The 20,017-nt window shown below is 40.0% G+C and overlaps 1 protein-coding gene across 1 annotated transcript; it reads left to right on the forward strand.

Moving 5' to 3' along the window:
• The first annotated feature begins 5,479 nt into the window (after positions 1–5,479).
• LOC120035048 (semaphorin-4F-like) lies at positions 5,480–19,785 on the forward strand. The gene is given in 13 exon segments (XM_038981809.1): positions 5,480–5,512; positions 10,232–10,330; positions 14,030–14,061; positions 14,063–14,133; positions 14,241–14,351; positions 15,340–15,479; positions 15,624–15,805; positions 16,866–17,010; positions 17,238–17,442; positions 17,573–17,682; positions 17,766–17,908; positions 18,452–18,507; positions 19,316–19,785. Coding segments are annotated over 13 exon segments (1,797 nt in total).
• Positions 19,786–20,017: the final 232 nt, after the last annotated feature.

Raw genomic sequence — 20,017 nt, forward strand, 5'->3', positions numbered from 1 at the left:
ATATATCATTCATTCCGTTTCTTGGAAAGAGCCATTGCACCTCCTCTGTCTGCTCTTCTTACACTCTTAACTTTCTCCTCCTCTTTTCTTCACTCGTCTTCCTTCCTTTCCTTCTCTTTACCTTTCCACCTCACTCTTCTACACTCTCCTCGCTTGACTCTTTTTACTCCCTTTACTCCCTTTTGTATTTTATCTCAAAAACATTGTTTGGAATAATAAATTGTCAGGCTCTGTAACCATATCTTTACATTTCCTCCTCTCTCTCTTTCACTCTTCTTCCTATCCAGTCTTCCTCTCCACTCTCGAACAGAAAACATTATGCTAATGTTATCCATGATAATTTCAAAAAAAAAATTTACACTACTTATAATGCTAAACCATTAAAATTGTAATCTACAAATAAATATTCTCATAACTAATTGTGCATTCATTTAATATAATCATATTTTCAAAATAGCCTGTAAACAGCATGTTTACATGTGAACGTTTTCTAAGGCCTAGCTACCACGACAGTAGCTAACGTAAACTCACGTAAACTCGTACATCGCCTTGGTCCGTACAATTGCCCTTATTTTAGCGCCCCAAAAACGTAATACTTCCAGATCAACTGTAATGTCAATACCATTGTAAAGCACAATTTCTCCCCTTTCCAACATTATCAATTACATGACCTAAACGCTGCCCGTTTCTGCATAATTCAAGCAGGCAATGAGTCCCGTCGGGTCTTTTTAAAAATGGCGGGTGGGGAAGCGAAACTAATGCGTGATGGTGAGAAGCAGAGATGTTGTGTGGGAAAAGTGCTTTTTTTCACTCGATCTGTCCAACTTATCACCTTATCGCCTCTAAAATGTAAATAAAACACTATAAAGATTTTATATCATGTGTCATTACATACCTATTTGAAGGTTTGTGTCGAATTTGAATCAGGTTTTTAGGGCGGTGCTAAAGTGATCTTAGAAGTAAACAGCGGCTTTGAGAATGATGATCGCATGCAATGATGACGCAAAAAAAGACTAGGTATCCCCCCCTTACCCCCGTCACTGTCCATTTCTTGTTTCTAAACGATGAGAGAAGTGCTACACCTGGTGGAGAGAGATTGACAGAAATAGTTGCTTTATGCGTGCTGTACATTACGACATGACACCTCACGATGTAACGGAGGGTCCGTTTTTTCAACTTTTCTCCAATACTATAGAGCCATTACCATGTCGATCAACGCTTGAATAGAAACCTAGTTCACACCCCCGATTTTGAAGTCAACACAGTCGCTACCGTCCCAATAGTTTTCTTTGTAGCCTCGTTTGAATGTTGTGCTTCCGTACATTTGTACGGAATGGGGTGACTATACGTTAGCTGTCCTAGCTAGATACCTTAGTCGACATAACTAATGTTAGCTAGTAAACCTATTTAAAACCTTTCTAGAGCAGATCATCAATCTATATAATAAATTGTGACATTATAACATCACTAGCTAGTATCTCAAACGATTGTAACTTACCTGGAAGAAGATTGAATGAAGCTGCTATAGCGAGCAGCCCCCTCTGCTGGAGGAAACAAGCACAACGCGATTGAGACGTCAACCGGTAGGCTCTGCTGCCCGGTCTTTCTTGCCGCGTAAAATATTATTTCACTTTGCAGATAGTTTTTAATACACTGTTAAAAACGGGGACGGCTCCAGCTGGGGACAGGCCACCAAAAACGGGGACTGTCCCCGGAAAACGGGGACGTCTGGTCATCCTACTCTGTTGTCTCTGCTTGTCAACAAGATGGCTGCTGAAAGCTTCCTTCATTTGACCAAGTCTCTCCTCCAACACCACTCATATTGTTGGCCACGTTCCAGGCTGACTCCTGCCAGATTTCACAACTCCTGGATTGGTGTTTAACATATCAGTTTACCACATCATATGATATACCAATCTGATGCCCATTTGTTGCTGCGTTCAACTTAAATGCAATCTAGTCGGCCTTGAACAAGACAGCGCTCTCCTCATTGTGGTTGATAGATTGAGCAGTGCTGAGTTGTGACCTCACAGACCCAGGAAACAAATAACCCAGCTACTGCTCTCCCCCCTCCCATCTCACTCTGACAGCCACAGTTTCCTCTTTTCTCTCTGGTTGGACAGCATACGTGTTACTCTTTGGTCTCAAGTATATTTCAAAGCCATGTCTTAGTTTTACTTCTCTGTAAAACTATGTCTAATGATTCATTTGAAAGTAAACAATAGGTTTTTCTATATGTTCTCCCTGCATGTAAGTGGATTATTTGTGTAAAGATTTGGTAAAATAAAAAAACAAACAGTTTATGCTTTGTTAATATGTGGTATTGTGTGTAGATTGATGACGGAAAAAATGTTTTAATCAATTTTAGAATAAGGCTGTAACGCAACTAAAAGTGGAAAAAGTGAAGGGGTCTGAAAGTGTTCGTAATGCATTGTATATGGTCGTCGGTGGCCAGTCAAACTCTGGGGGTAAGTTTCCCCTCGGTATAGATCTATGATCAGCAATCCCTCCCCTGATCCTAACCTGAACCATTTGTGGTGGAAATGCAAAACTGACTCAAGATCAGCATCTAGGGTCAACTTCCCCCGACACTTCCAGTCACAGAGTGAGAGCCATAATGTGTTCTCCATCTGAAGGCTGGGGGTGTTGTACACTCAGTCAGGATATATGTAGTGTAAATGTCAATTAACAGGATCCCAATTCACTTTAGCAGATCCAAAATTGGGACCCTGTGAATTCACAAATGCTTTATATAGCATGATATAAAGTCATATCATGTATTATATTATCACACTAAGACTGGTTGGAGTCATATCATCTATTATATTATCACACTAAGACTGGTGCGAGTCACATTATGTATTATATTATCACACTAAGGCTGGTGGGAGTCACGTGGTGGCCAGGGTTGTGCTAATTTCACTGTTTCCCCTTCACTGTTGTTGACTGATAAAGAGTTTCACTACCTAAAGTCACACAGACGCAGCACTTTGCAGGGAGAAGACACAGCTGTAGATGTACTTTAGAGTTGAGGTTAGAAGTAGAAGTTACTGTATTTGAGCACAAGTGTGTTAAGATGTCAGAGGGAGTTTATGAAATCTCAGATGGATTTGAAGACGATGAGCCTGATGCAATGAAGAACACAGACATTGACGGCCAATTATATGCCAACGTAAGAGCCTTCAAGCCCAGTCCAAGAGATGGAGTTGTTGCTTCAGGTAAGATTACACACACGCACACGCACACACACATTAAACAGGTGAGATTACCATGTAGTAATATAGCTTTGTAGCATTATAGCTTTATTACGGAGGACTGTGTGATCACGCTCTCTGTAGCCGATATGAGTAAGACCTTTAAACAGGTCAACATTCACAAGGGCGCAGGGCGAGATGGATTACCAGGATATGTACTCTGAGCATGCACTGACCAACTGACAAGTGTCTTCACTGACATTTTCAACATGTCCCTGATTGAGTCTGTAATACCGACATGTTTCAAGCAGATCACCATAGTCCCTGTGCCCAAGAACACTAAGGTAACCTGCCTAAATGACTACCGACCCGTAGCAACAGTTAGTGAAAGGCTGGTCATGGCTCACATCAACAGAATTATCCCAGAAACCCTAGAACCACTCCAATTTGCATACTGAAAAAAAAAGATCCAGATGATGCAATCTCTATTGCACTCCACCTTGCCCTTTCACATCTGGACAAAAGGAACACCTATGTGAGAATGCTATTCATTGACTACAGATCAGCGTTCAACACCATAGTACCCTCAAATCTCATCACTAAGCTAAGGACACTGGGACAAAACACCTCCATCTGCAACTGGATCCTGGACTTCCTAACGGGGCCCGCAAGGGTTGAGGGTAGATAACAACACATCCGCCACCCTGATCCTCAACACGGGGGGCTCTCAGGAGTGCGTACTCAGTCCCCCTGTATTCATTGTTCACTCATGACTGCATGGCCAGGCACGACTCCAACACCATCATTAAGTTAAGTTAAGTCATCCAGGACCTCTATACCAGGCGGTGTCAGAGGAAGGCCCTAAACATTGTCAAAGACTCCAGCCATTCTAATCATAGACTGTTCTCTCTGCTACCGCATGGCAAGCAGAACCAGAGCGCCTAAGTCTAGGTCCAAGAGGCTTATAAACAGTTTCTACCTCCAAGCCATAAGACTCCTGAACGTCTAATCAAATGGCTACCCAAACTATTTGCATTGCCCCCCCTTTTACCCTTCTGCTACTCTTTTTATTATCTATGCATAGTCACTTTAATAACTCTACCTACATGTACATGTTACTTAAATTACCTCGACACCAGTGCTCCCGCACACTGCCTCTGTACCGGTAACCCCTGTTTTTATAGCCTCTCTATTGGTATTTTACTGCTGCTCTTTAATTATTTGTTACTTTTATTTATTTTTTCTTAAAACACCTTTTGGATACGGCGCATGTGACAAATACAATTTTATTTTATTTATTTGTCCCAATCGTGGATGATACAGTAAAACACATTACCAAATATCATACTTTAATAATGTGTGATTCAGTACATTTTCAGTGGTGGAAGAGACCCTCTGGAGTTGCTGCAGTGTGTCTGGGGCTGCTGTGTGTTCTCCTACTGGCTGGGATCATACTGTCTGTCTACTGTAAGTTTAGTATGTTGTCACTGAGACTTAAGTAGCCTACTTAATCATACTTAATCATCAATGGTGTGGTAGTTACATGTCTGATTAACTTTTCACTTTTACAGATGGAGTCATTGGTCATCACGCCTCAACAGAGAGAGGCCAGCTACAGACCAGTTACAACAACCTGACTAAAGCGAGAGACCAGCTACAGATCAGTTACAACACCCTGACTAAAGCGAGAGACCAGCTACAGACCAGTAGTAACACCCTGACTGAAGAGAGAGACCAGCTACAGACCAGTTACAACACCCTGACTAAAGAGAGAGACCAGCTACAGAAAGAGAAAGATGATGTCATGAGAAAGTTCTCTAATCTGAGTGAGTTCACCTAATAAATGATCATAACATCCCATATCTAATATGCAGTCAACTTGTGTTTGTATTCTACAATAATAGGTGCAGAATAATAAGATGAGAATTCATGTTTTTGTCTTGTAGAACAAACCTGCCCTGAAGGCTGGCAGAAGTTTAACTCCAGTTGGTACTTCCTGTTTACTGAGGCTAAAACCTGGGAGGAGAGCAGACAGGCCTGTCTGGAGAGAGGAGCAGACCTGGTGATCATAAACAGTGATGAGGAACGGGTGAGAGAGAGATATATGGCGGGGGGGGGGATGATCAAACATGCATTGGTCAGTAATGTATCTTCCAGTATTTAACACATGTAGTCTATAGTAGTTGACAATATCAATATCTTTCTCACCAACAGGAATTTCTCTTCAAGCTCAACACTAGTGTCTGGATTGGTCTGACTGACTCTGTTACTGAGGGGACCTGGAAATGGGTGGACGGCACCCCACTGACCACCCCAAGGTAAGAGACTACTGCTCTATAATAACACTGACCACCCCAAGGTAAGAGACTACTGCTCTATAATAACACTGACCACCCCAAGGTAAGAGACTACTGCTCTATAATAACACTGACCACCCCAAGGTAAGAGACTAATGCTCTATAATAACACTGACCACCCCAAGGTAAGAGACTACTGCTCTATAATAACACTGAACACCCCAAGGTAAGAGACTACTGCTCTATAATAACACTGACCACCCCAAGGTAAGAGACTACTGCTCTATAATAACACTGACCACCCCAAGGTAAGAGACTACTGCTCTATAATAACACTGACCACCCCAAGGTAAGAGACTACTGCTCTATAATAACACTGAACACCCCAAGGTAAGAGACTACTGCTCTATAATAACACTGACCACCCCAAGGTAAGAGACTACTGCTCTATAATAACACTGACCACCCCAAGTTAAGAGACTACTGCTCTAATAACACTGACCACCCCAAGGTAAGAGGCTACTGCTCTAATAACACTGACCACATCTCTCTAGGTTCTGAGAGAGTGGTCAGTCTAACTCTGTGTTGTTCATACTCTAGGTTCTGAGAGAGGGGTCAGTCTAACTCTGTGTTGTTCATACTCTAGGTTCTGAGAGAGGGGTCAGTTTAACTCTGTGTTGTTCATACTCTAGGTTCTGAGAGAGGGGTCAGTCTAACTCTGTGTTGTTCATACTCTATGTTCTGAGAGAGGGGTCAGTCTAACTCTGTGTTGTTCATACTCTAGGTTCTGAGAGAGTGGTCAGTCTAACTCTGTGTTGTTCATACTCTAGGTTCTGAGAGAGTGGTCAGTCTAACTCTGTGTTGTTCATACTCTAGGTTCTGAGAGAGTGGTCAGTCTAACTCTGTGTTGTTCATACTCTAGGTTCTGAGAGAGTGGTCAGTCTAACTCTGTGTTGTTCATACTCTAGGTTCTGAGAGAGGGGTCAGTCTAACTCTGTGTTGTTCATACTCTAGGTTCTGAGAGAGGGGTCAGTTTAACTCTGTGTTGTTCATACTCTAGGTTCTGAGAGAGGGGTCAGTCTAACTCTGTGTTGTTCATACTCTATGTTCTGAGAGAGGGGTCAGTCTAACTCTGTGTTGTTCATACTCTAGGTTCTGAAAGAGTGATCAGACTAACTCTGTGTTGTTTATACTCTAGGTTCTGAGATAGTGGTCAGTCTAACTCTGTGTTGTTCATACTCTAGGTTCTGAGAGAGTGGTCAGTCTAACTCTGTGTTGTTCATACTCTAGGTTATGAGAGAGTGATCAGTCTAACTCTGTGTTGTTCATACTCTAGGTTCTGAGAGAGTGGTCAGTCTAACTCTGTGTTGTTCATACTCTAGGTTCTGAGAGAGTGGTCAGTCTAACTCTGTGTTGTTCATACTCTAGGTTCTGAGAGAGTGGTCAGTCTAACTCTGTGTTGTTCATACTCTAGGTTCTGAGAGAGTGGTCAGTCTAACTCTGTGTTGTTCATACTCTAGGTTCTGAGAGAGTGGTCAGTCTAACTCTGTGTTGTTCATACTCTAGGTTCTGAGAGAGTGACCAGTCTAACTCTGTGTTGTTCATACTCTCGGTTCTGAGAGAGTGGTCAGTCTACCTCTGTGTTGTTCATACTCTAGGTTCTGAGAGAGAGGTCAGTCTAACTCTGTGTTGTTCATACTCTAGGTTCTGAGAGAGTGGTCAGTCTAACTCTGTGTTGTTCATACTCTAGGTTCTGAGAGAGGGGTCAGTCTAACTCTGTGTTGTTCATAGTCTAGGTTCTGAGAGAGGGGTCAGTCTAACTCTGTGTTGTTCATACTCTAGGTTCTGAGAGAGGGGTCAGTCTAACTCTGTGTTGTTCATACTCTAGGTTCTGAGAGAGGGGTCAGTCTAACTCTGTGTTGTTCATACTCTAGGTTCTGAGAGAGGGGTCAGTCTAACTCTGTGTTGTTCATACTCTAGGTTCTGAGAGAGAGGTCAGTCTAACTCTGTGTTGTTCATACTCTAGGTTCTGAGAGAGGGGTCAGTCTAACTCTGTGTTGTTCATACTCTAGGTTCTGAGAGAGTGGCCAGTCTAACTCTGTGTTATTCATACTCTATGTTCTGAGAGAGGGGTCAGTCTAACTCTGTGTTGTTCATACTCTAGGTTCTGAAAGAGTGATCAGACTAACTCTGTGTTGTTCATACTCTAGGTTCTGAGAGAGTGGTCAGTCTAACTCTGTGTTGTTCATACTCTAGGTTCTGAGAGAGAGGTCAGTCTAACTCTGTGTTGTTCATACTCTAGGTTCTGAGAGAGAGATCAGTCTAACTCTGTGTTGTTCATACTCTAGGTTCTGAGAGAGTGGTCAGTCTAACTCTGTGTTGTTCATACTCTAGGTTCTGAGAGAGAGGTCAGTCTAACTCTGTGTTGTTCATACTCTAGGTTCTGAGAGAGTGGTCAGTGTAACTCTGTGTTGTTCATACTCTAGGTTCTGAGAGAGTGGTCAGTCTAACTCTGTGTTGTTCATACTCTAGGTTCTGAGAGAGTGGTCAGTCTAACTCTGTGTTGTTCATACTCTAGGTTCTGAGAGAGTGGTCAGTCTAACTCTGTGTTGTTCATACTCTAGGTTCTGAGAGAGTGGTCAGTCTAACTCTGTCTTGTTCATACTCTAGGTTCTGAGAGAGTGATCAGTCTAACTCTGTGTTGTTCATACTCTAGGTTCTGAGAGAGGGGTCAGTCTAACTCTGTGTTGTTCATACTCTAGGTTCTGTGAGAGTGGTCAGTCTAACTCTGTTGTTCATACTCTAGGTTCTGAGAGAGTGGTCAGTCTAACTCTGTGTTGTTCATACTCTAGGTTCTGAGAGAGGGGTCAGTCTAACTCTGTGTTGTTCATACTCTAGGTTCTGAGAGAGGGGTCAGTCTAACTCTGTGTTGTTCATACTCTAGGTTCTGAGAGAGGGGTCAGTCTAACTCTGTGTTGTTCATACTCTAGGTTCTGAGAGAGGGGTCAGTCTAACTCTGTGTTGTTCATACTCTAGGTTCTGAGAGAGAGGTCAGTCTAACTCTGTGTTGTTCATACTCTAGGTTCTGAGAGAGGGGTCAGTCTAACTCTGTGTTGTTCATACTCTAGGTTCTGAGAGAGTGGCCAGTCTAACTCTGTGTTATTCATACTCTATGTTCTGAGAGAGGGGTCAGTCTAACTCTGTGTTGTTCATACTCTAGGTTCTGAAAGAGTGATCAGACTAACTCTGTGTTGTTCATACTCTAGGTTCTGAGAGAGTGGTCAGTCTAACTCTGTGTTGTTCATACTCTAGGTTCTGAGAGAGAGGTCAGTCTAACTCTGTGTTGTTCATACTCTAGGTTCTGTGAGAGTGGTCAGTCTAACTCTGTTGTTCATACTCTAGGTTCTGAGAGAGGGGTCAGTCTAACTCTGTGTTGTTCATACTCTAGGTTCTGAGAGAGTGGTCAGTCTAACTCTGTTGTTCATACTCTAGGTTCTGAGAGAGTGATCAGTCTAACTCTGTGTTGTTCATACTCTATGTTCTGAGAGAGAGGTCAGTCTAACTCTGTTGTTTCTACTGCAGGTATTGGGAGAGTGGACAGCCTGGTGGTGATGTAGGGGAGAACTGTGTGTGGTTCTCTTACAGTTCATCAGACCAAGGAACATGGCATGACTATCCGTGTTCATCTCTAAGTTACTGGGTGTGTGAGAAATAGTTCTCTCTCACTATTAGTTATGATGTTGATTGTCATGCTGGAAGTCATGATATCAGCTACAGGACTTCAGAAAGTATTCACAGCCTAGACTTTTTCCACATTTTGTTGTTTAAACGCTGAATTTTTAAAATGATTAATTTAGATTTTATGTCCTACACACAATAACTCATAATGTGGAAATATGTTTTTCCATTTTTTTTTTACAAATTAATAAAAGATTTAAAGCTGATATGTCTCGAGTCAGAAAGTATTCAACCCCTTTGTTATGGCATGCCTAAATACGTTCAGAAGTAAAAATGTGCTCAACCTTGACACATAATAAGTTGCATAGACTCACTCTGTGTGAAATACAAAGTACAGTATGTCTACATACTCTCCTTTAAATCTAAACAACAAATATTTGTCATATTTCTTCTCTCTTCCTCATTCTCTTAATTTTCTTCTTCCTCTGTCTCTCTCTGACACTAAGGCTCCATTCTCCCATATCCTCTACTCCCATCTCCTCTCCTCCCGTCTCCTCTCCTCCCGTTTCCTGTCTCCTCTCCTCTCCTCCTCACCTGAGTTGAGAAACCCTGCTTTATTCTACTGATTCTAACCATAGTTTATTGATCTGTTTAGAGCTAGGTTCTCCTGATCTAGGATCATGTTATCTACTCCAAATCCTAACCTTAGCAATTATGGTGAGGAATGTAAACTGACCTGAGATCTGTGTCTAGAGGCAACTTTATCCTGCTCTGTTATGGCCCTGTGCTAGGAAGGAGTTGCCAAACGCGCTTCAGCCTAGCTTAAACTAAAAGGCAATCAGGGACTTGAAAATCCCCCAAATATTCCTTATCCCAGGGCACTTGAACTGTTTCCTCATAGATCGTAAAGATGTATTTACTAGATACAAACAGGCTTACGTTGTACCCCTCTGCTAACCTCAGATGGCACCCTAGTCCCTATTCAGTGCACCACTTTTGACCAGGGCCTATAGGGGAGAATAGGACGCTGTTTGAGACATGGCTCTTTGTCTCCCTCTACAGGATGAATGTTATAACTACATCTGTCTGCTGGAGGTTCTGAAGGATGGAAGGATCTACGTCTGTGGCTCCTACGCTTACGATCCCCAGTGTGCTGTCATAGTCAGTCACGTTCTCTCTCCTCTGTCTCTTCTCATACTCTACACCTATATCATTTAGTATTATTATTATAGTCTACACCTAAAATATTATTATTATAGTCTACACCTATATCATTTAGTATTATTATTATAGTCTACACCTAAAATATTATTATTATTATTATTATACTCTACACCTAAAATATTATTATTATTATACTCTACACCTAAAATATTATTATTATTATACTCTACACCTACAATATTATTATTATACTCTACACCTATATTATTATTATTATTATTATACTATACACCTACAATATTATTATTATTATACTCTACACCTACAATATTATTATTATACTATACACCTACAATATTATTATTATACTCTACACCTACAATATTATTATTATTATACTATACACCTACAATATTATTATTATTATACTCTACACCTGTATTATTATTATTATTATTATACTATACACCTACAATATTATTATTATTATACTCTACACCTACAATATTATTATTATTATACTCTACACCTACAATATTATTATTATACTATACACCTACAATATTATTATTATACTATACACCTACAATATTATTATTATTATACTCTACACCTACAATATTATTATTATACTATACACCTACAATATTATTATTATTATACTCTACACCTACAATATTATTATTATACTATACACCTACAATATTATTATTATTATACTCTACACCTACAATATTATTATTATACTATACACCTACAATATTATTATTATTATACTCTACACTTACAATATTATTATTATTATACTCTACACCTACAATATTATTATTATTATAGTCTACACCTACAATATTATTATTATACTATACACCTACAATATTATTATTATTATACTCTACACTTACAATATTATTATTATTATACTCTACACCTACAATATTATTATTATTATACTCTACACCTACAATATTATTATTATTATACTCTACACCTACAATATTATTATTATTATTATTATAGTCTACACCTACAATATTATTATTATTATACTCTACACTTACAATATTATTATTATACTCTACACCTACAATATTATTATTATTATACTCTACACCTACAATATTATTATTATTATACTCTACACCTAAAATATTATTATTATTATACTCTACACCTACAATATTATTATTATTATACTCTACACCTATATTATTATTATTATTATTATACTCTACACCTACAATATTATTATTATTATACTCTACACCTATATTATTATTATTATTATTATACTCTACACCTACAATATTATTATTATTATACTCTACACCTAAAATATTATTATTATTATACTCTACACCTACAATATTATTATTATTATACTCTACACCTATATTATTATTATTAATATTATACTCTACACCTACAATATTATTATTATTATACTCTACACCTACAATATTATTATTATTATACTCTACACCTACAATATTATTATTATTATACTCTACACCTACAATATTATTATTATTATACTCTACACCTATATTATTATTATTAATATTATACTCTACACCTACAATATTATTATTATTATACTCTACACCTACAATATTATTATTATTATACTCTACACCTGTATTATTTATTATTATTATACTCTACACCTACAATATTATTATTATTATACTCTACACCTACAATATTATTATTATACTATACACCTACAATATTATTATTATTATACTCTACACCTACAATATTATTATTATACTATACACCTACAATATTATTATTATTATACTCTACACCTACAATATTATTATTATTATACTCTACACCTAAAATATTATTATTATTATACTCTACACCTACAATATTATTATTATTATACTCTACACCTAAAATATTATTATTATTATACTCTACACCTACAATATTATTATTATTATACTCTACACCTATATTATTATTATTATTATACTCTACACCTACAATATTATTATTATTATACTCTACACCTACAATATTATTATTATTATACTCTACACCTAAAATATTATTATTATTATACTCTACACCTACAATATTATTATTATTATACTCTACACCTATATTATTATTATTATTATACTCTACACCTACAATATTATTATTATTATACTCTACACCTATATTATTATTATTATTATTATACTCTACACCTACAATATTATTATTATACTCTACACCTACAATATTATTATTATTATACTCTACACCTACAATATTATTATTATTATACTCTACACCTACAATATTATTATTATTATACTCTACACCTACAATATTATTATTATACTCTACACCTACAATATTATTATTATTATACTCTACACCTACAATATTATTATTATTATACTCTACACCTACAATATTATTATTATACTCTACACCTACAATATTATTATTATTATACTCTACACCTACAATATTATTATTATTATACTCTACACCTAAAATATTATTATTATTATACTCTACACCTACAATATTATTATTATTATAGTCTACACCTATATCATTTAGTATTATTATTATACTCTACACCTACAATATTATTATTATTATACTCTACACCTACAATATTATTATTATTATACTCTACACCTACAATATTATTATTATTATACTCTACACCTACAATATTATTATTATACTCTACACCTACAATATTATTATTATTATACTCTACACCTACAATATTATTATTATTATACTCTACACCTACAATATTATTATTATTATAGTCTACACCTATATCATTTAGTATTATTATTATACTCTACACCTACAATATTATTATTATTATACTCTACACCTATATCATTTAGTATTATTATTATAGTCTACACCTAAAATATTATTATTATTATAGTCTACACCTAAAATATTATTATTATTATAGTCTACACCTAAAATATTATTATTATTATACTCTACACCTAAAATATTATTATTATTATTATACTCTACACCTACAATATTATTATTATTATACTCTAATCCTATATTATTATTATTAATATTATACTCTAATCCTATATTATTATTATTATTGTTATTATTACATTCTATACCTATATTAATATTATTATTGTTATTATTACATTCTATACCTATATTAATATTATACTCTAATCCTATATTATTATTATTATTATATTCTACTCCTATATTAATATTATACTCTAATCTTATATTATTATTATTATACTCTACTCCTATATTAATATTATACTCTAATCCTATATTATTATTATTATTATACTCTACTCCTATATTATTATTATTATTATACTCTAATCCTATATTATTATTATTATTATACTCTACTCCTATATTATTATTATTATTTTGATACACCTGCTAGATGCTCTTTAACTGTTGTGGTTAAATGCATGTTATTCATTCAATTAATGTATTTAGTTGATAGGCTTACACACATGATGTTCACTACACAGGAGGTGGGACCTTAATTGGGGAGACCAGGCTCGTGGTAATGGCTGGAGCGGAATCAGTGGAACCATATCAAATATGGTTTCCATGTGTTTGATGCCGTTCCATTCGCGCCGTTCCAGACATTACTATGAGCCATCCTCCCCTCAGCAGCCTCCACTGGTTGACATACTAAATATAGACTGTGTGTGTGTTCAGGACCCAGTGACGTTTGCCCTAGTGAAGGAAGAAGGTGACGATGGAGAATGGGAATGGGAAATGTCCTTATGATCCCAGACAATCTCACACTGCTGTTACTGCAGGTTAGACACTCACACACACACACACACACACATGCTCACACTCACTCACACACACACACACACACACACACTCACTCTATCACATCCTGTCTATATGTGTACTGTAGATGGAGTGCTGTACACCGCCTCCCCTTCTAACTTCTGGGGCACAGAGTTTGACATCACCAGGGCAACAGGTCAACAGGTGCGCGTGCCTCCGTCCATCAACTGGCTCAATGGTGAGACCCATCTGTCAATCACATACACTCCCAATGCATGATGGGAAAGATGATCAAATACTTCTACTGTCCAAACTTCTGTAACACCGAAACAACAACAGAATGTGTCCAATGAAGAGTTTAACTCAGGATGCGGTTTAGCATTGTAGTGTTACTTACCTAATGAGTTCTCTTTGATGATGGTCTATATCCACAACCATCCACATGTTTTATGCCAGTAAAGTCGTACCGTATGAAATGCAAATCACCACAGCTCTGATGGAAACAGGATGTTTTGGTACAGTTTTATAAATGCCAACAGATAACTGTGGCGGTAGAATGAATTATGTGAGAAGTGGCGATGGAAACGTCTTTATGTGCTGGTATTGATGTAACAACCATCATATGGAAGTAAACTTGGAGTCATGCGATGACATGTTGTGTGGTCCTCCCACTATGACTCGGGAAATCATGCAGTTTATGAGGCTACAGATGAAATAACTGAAAGTGCAAGGTGATTTTGATGCTCTTTTCCAATAAATATCGATGGTCTTATTCTGGTGACATGATGACTGCAGTTTGACAAATACAAATATTCTTGCTCTTATCCATAGTAATCTCATCATGTAGACTAGCCTTCCCACACTGTATCTGTGAGCTGTTGGCTAGAGCGCTCGTGCCAAGACCAGAATATCTACATTTGCTATTTAACCTAACAGTTTTTGGGATATAACTATCGGTACAGTTCAAAAAGGAAACACATTGAAGTTTACATTTTTATTCGGTACATGAAAACTTAAGCAAATAAATAATGTTTTGTGTGTCTACGTCATCACACATTGATTTTTATCCGCAAAAAGACAGTTTGGTGGAAACACCACTGATGAGAAAATTGGCAAGTTTGTCTGGGGCTACAACGAAAATGTGAACCATCGGGGGTGTTGAGGACTGGAGTTGGGAAGCACTACATATAATATGTCATTAATATGTAATTCTCTGACGAGTCCAGATCCAGAGTTTGTGAGTTCGGCCCTGGTCAGGGAGAGTCCTGGAGACGATGATAAAATCTACTTCTTCTTCACGGAGAACGCCAGAGAGTACGACCTTTATAGCAAGGTCAGGGTCACACGGGTGGCCAGAGTCTGCAAGGTGAGATACATCTCTCTCTCTCTCTGTCTGTCTTTCCTCTCTTTCTCTCTCTCTCCCTCTATTTTGCTCATGTGTGCTTTGTCTCGTGCTCTCTCTCCATCCTTCTCATCCCCCTCTCCCCCCATCCCTTTCCCTGTCTGCCAGGGAGACGTGGGGGGCTCTAAGACCCTGCAGAAGCGCTGGACCAGTTTCCTGAAGGCTCAGCTGGTGTGTCAGGACCGGGACAGTGGCCAGCGTTACACCGTCCTGACCCACACCTACCCCCTGGAACACCGCCTGGGAGACCCCAGCAGCACACTCTTCTACACCCTCTTCACCTCCCAGGGGTAAGGGGGTGGAGAGGGGAAGAGAGAGGGGGGATAGAGATGGGGAGAGAGGGAGGTAGAGGAGGAGTAGAGATGGGGAGAGAGGGAGGTAGAGGAGGAGTAGAGATGGGGAGAGAGGGAGGTAGAGGAGGAGTAGAGATGGGGAGGTAGAGGAAGAGTAGAGATGGGGAGAGAGGGAGGTAGAGGAGGAGTAGAGATGGGGAGAGAGGGAGGTAGAGGAGGAGTAGAGATGGGGAGAGAGGGAGGTAGAGGAGGAGTAGAGATGGGGAGAGAGGGAGGTAGAGGAGGAGTAGAGATGGGGAGAGAGGGAGGTAGAGGAGGAGTAGAGATGGGGAGAGAGGGAGGTAGAGGAGGAGTAGAGATGGGGAGAGAGGGAGGTAGAGGAGGAGTAGAGATGGAGAGAGAGGGAGGTAGAGGAGGAGTAGAGATGGGGAGAGGGGAGGTAGAGGAGGAGTAGAGATGGGGAGAGGGGAGGTAGAGGAGGAGTAGAGATGGGGAGAGAGGGAGGTAGAGGATGAGTAGAGAATGGGAGAGAGAGAGGGAGGTAGAGGAGGAGTAGAGATGGGGAGAGAGGGAGGTAGAGGAGGAGTAGAGATGGAGAGAGAGGGAGGTAGAGGAGGAGTAGAGATGGGGAGAGAGGGAGGTAGATGAGGAGTAGAGATGGGGAGAGAGGGAGGTAGAGGAGGAGTAGAGATGGAGAGAGAGGGAGGTAGATGAGGAGTAGAGATGGGGAGGTAGAGGAGTAGAGATGGGGAGAGAGGGAGGTAGAGGAGGAGTAGAGATGGGGAGAGAGGGAGGTAGAGGAGGAGTAGAGATGGGGAGAGAGGGAGGTTGAGGAGGAGTAGAGATGGGGAGAGATGGAGGTAGAGGAGGAGTAGAGATGGGGAGAGAGGGAGGTAGAGGAGGAGTAGAGATGGGGAATGGGGTGGAGAGAGAATGAGAGAGAGGACAGATTGTGAGGGGAAGAGAGAGGAGAATCACTAAATATGAATATTATGTTACAATGACTCATACAGACGGCATTACTGTAATGAACATGGTAATGTGTGTGTGTGTTTAGGAAAGGAGAGCGCGTGACAGCAGTGTGTGTGTACAGCCTGGCTGACATCACCAAGGTGTTTGCAACGGGAGGCTTCAGAGATATGAAAAGGAACTGTGTGAACAGTGGGAGCTCTGAGTCTGTACCCGACCCCCGACCTGGACAGGTATTCACCAGACTCACCTGGTTGTATTTAGGGCATGCAATGGAAAACATAAAAAAAAAACGTTTTGCAACGGATAGCGAAAGTTAGTGCTTCTTTCGAAAATGAGTGTTTCTTTGTTATTGGACAAATCCACGTAGTCATTTTCCATTTAAGGGTTATTATCATATAGTGTCCTAGTATGTCCATCATCGTCATAACATGCTGAAGTGTTCTCTGTTCCCCCTCAGTGTATCAACGATGTCCTGAGAGCCCAGGGTTATAACTCCTCCTTCGACATGCCCGACCGCGTGCTGCAGTTTGTCAAGGAACACCCTCTGTTGACGGACACTGTGGACGCAGCGCCCCTTCTGGTGAGGAGGGGAACCATATACACCAGGATCACAGCCACCAACATCTCCAACAGTGATGCTGCCCTACTACATCTGGGAACAGGTGAGAGAGAGAAACATCAAGTAATCAATAGACCAGGCAGTTAATTGACTATGCTGAACATTTCAGAAAATATTCTCATTTTGTGGTTGATTATGTTCTGTGGTGTGAATCGATGTGTGTTTTCACACAGATCAGGGGGAGTTGCACAGTGTGTCTATCGTTGGTCGTACTGCTACTCTGCTGCAGGAGATCCCACTAACAACCTCAGTAGAGCCCGTCAACAACATCCTCATACACCAGGTATCAGACACACACACACACACACACGCACACACACACTCAGACAGACACACAGACATCTTTAACCCTTTGCTCCCTCCCAGGGCCATGTGGTGGTAGGCTCACCCTCCTCTCTGTCCCGTGTGCCAGTAGAGGGGTGCAGGGTGTACTCCAGCTGTCAGGTGTGTGCCCGGGCAGCAGCACTGGGTTGTGTGTGGGACGTCAACAAGAGAGCCTGTGTTGCGGAGTGAGTCTACATAGCATTCTCCTTGTGGTGGTTTGAGTCTCTCTCTTTCTCTCTCTCTGAATTCAATTTAAGGGCTTTATTGGCATGGGAAACATATGTTAAGGTCCTCCTTGGTAGGCCTCTCTCCCTGTCTCTATTTCTGTCTCTGTCTCCCACTCTCTGTCTCTGTCAATTCAATTTCAATTTAAGGGGCTTTATTGGCATGGGAAACATATGTTTACATTGCCAAAGGAAGTCAAATAGATAATAAACAAAAGTGAAATAAACAATAAAAAGTTTACATTTAACAGTACACTCCAAAAGAATAAAGACATTTTAAGTGTCATATTATGTCTAAATATACAGTGTTGTAATGATGTGCAAAAAGGAAAATAAATCAACATAAATATAGGTTGTATCTCTCTCTCTGTCTCTCTTTCTCTCTCTGTCTCCTGCTGTCCAAAACCTTGCTTTATCTTCCTTCCTTTCAAACTAGTTGTTTCACTGTCACCATCACATCTCCCCATCTCTCTTTCTTCTTTCTCTCTCTCTCTCTGTCCTCAGCTCTCCAGTGCAGAGGAAGTCAGGGGACCCTTTGAATGTGTGTGGCACTGGAGAGGGTGAGTATGAACACTATTCCACTATTAAACAGGTGGATTTTAATTGTAGTGCTAGAGGCGTCCTACAGACCCTTGTTTGATTCCAGGCTGTATCACAACCGCCCGTGATTGGGAGTCCCATAGGGCGGCGCACATTTGGCCCAGCATCGTCTGGTTTAGGGTTTGGCCGGGGTAGGCCGTTATTGCCAATAAGAATTTGTTCTTAAACTGACTTGTCTAGTTAAATAAAGGTTTAAAAAAATATATATCATATTTATATTATATAATTATATCAATTATATTCCACTATTACCCATGCATAAGGTTCTTATATCACATCTAGTCCACTATTAAACATGTTTTAGGCCCTTATATAACATCTATTCCACTATTACCCATGCATAAGGTTCTTATATCACATCTATTCCACTCTTAAAAACGTATAAAGCCCTTATCACGTTCCACGATTAAACATGCATACAGCCCTCATACCACACCTATTCCACTATTAAACATGCATACAGCCCTCATACCACATCTATTCCACTATTAAACATGCATACAGCCCTCATACCACATCTATTCCACTATTAAACACGTCCACCAAATCTACTACATTTCCAAACAGAATTAGGACGATCTCTCGCTCTCGCTCTTCCTCTCCTCTTGTAACTCCCTCCTCTTACCCATCTCCCATACTTCCTATCTCTCCCTTTCTCTCTCTTTTACTCTCCATCCTTCCTTCTCACTCCTCCTCTCCCTCCAACTCCTCTTTCTATCTCTGCTTCTGCCTCTCTCTGTCCTCCCTCCCACCCCCTTCCCATCTCAGGTCGTTGTTCCCCTTTGGTGAAAGAGCTGCGTGTGAAGAAGGGCCTGGTGGTCCTCCTCCCCTGTGACCACCCCCATCTCTCCCCTCTCCCCTGCGTCTGGAAGCACCCCCAGGGCCGCCACACCCAGCAGCACCACTCCCACCTGGAAGTCACCGTCTCTGGATCCAGCCTGGGCCTCTACTCCTGCCGCTGCTCAGCCCAGGGTGATTATTCCTGGGGTAGCGAACCCTGCCTCACAGCCTCCTACCAGCTCACCATGGAGGACCTCAGTGTCGAAGGCAGGGTGGACCCGGGGCTGTGGAGATCACCGGTATGGGTGTACATCTCCTGTGTCCTGCTGGGGGTGCTGGTTGGAGCTTTAGGAGCCACTGTGTTCCTGAAGAGGCTGTGCTGGAGAGCAGCCCAGCACACCCCATTAGAGGACAGAAATGGGAGGGGAGTTGGCCAATCGGGAGAGTGCGTTTTGTGAAGCGATGTCCAGAATTGACTTAATTGAAGGAAGTGGTTTGCCAGGTACCGCTTACAGACTGCTCTCTCTGATGCTTTCTTTCTTTCTGTGTCTCTGTCTCTCTCTCTGTGTCTCTTCCCGTGTCTCTCTCTCTGTGTTTCTCTCTGACTCTCTCTCTCTGTATCTCTATGTGTCTCTCTGTCTCTATCTGTGTCTCTCTATGTGTCTCTCTGTCTCTATCTGTGTCTCTCTC

The sequence above is a fragment of the Salvelinus namaycush genome, chromosome 42, assembly GCF_016432855.1.
Source record: "Salvelinus namaycush isolate Seneca chromosome 42, SaNama_1.0, whole genome shotgun sequence".
In the NCBI taxonomy this organism is placed as follows: domain Eukaryota; kingdom Metazoa; phylum Chordata; class Actinopteri; order Salmoniformes; family Salmonidae; genus Salvelinus; species Salvelinus namaycush.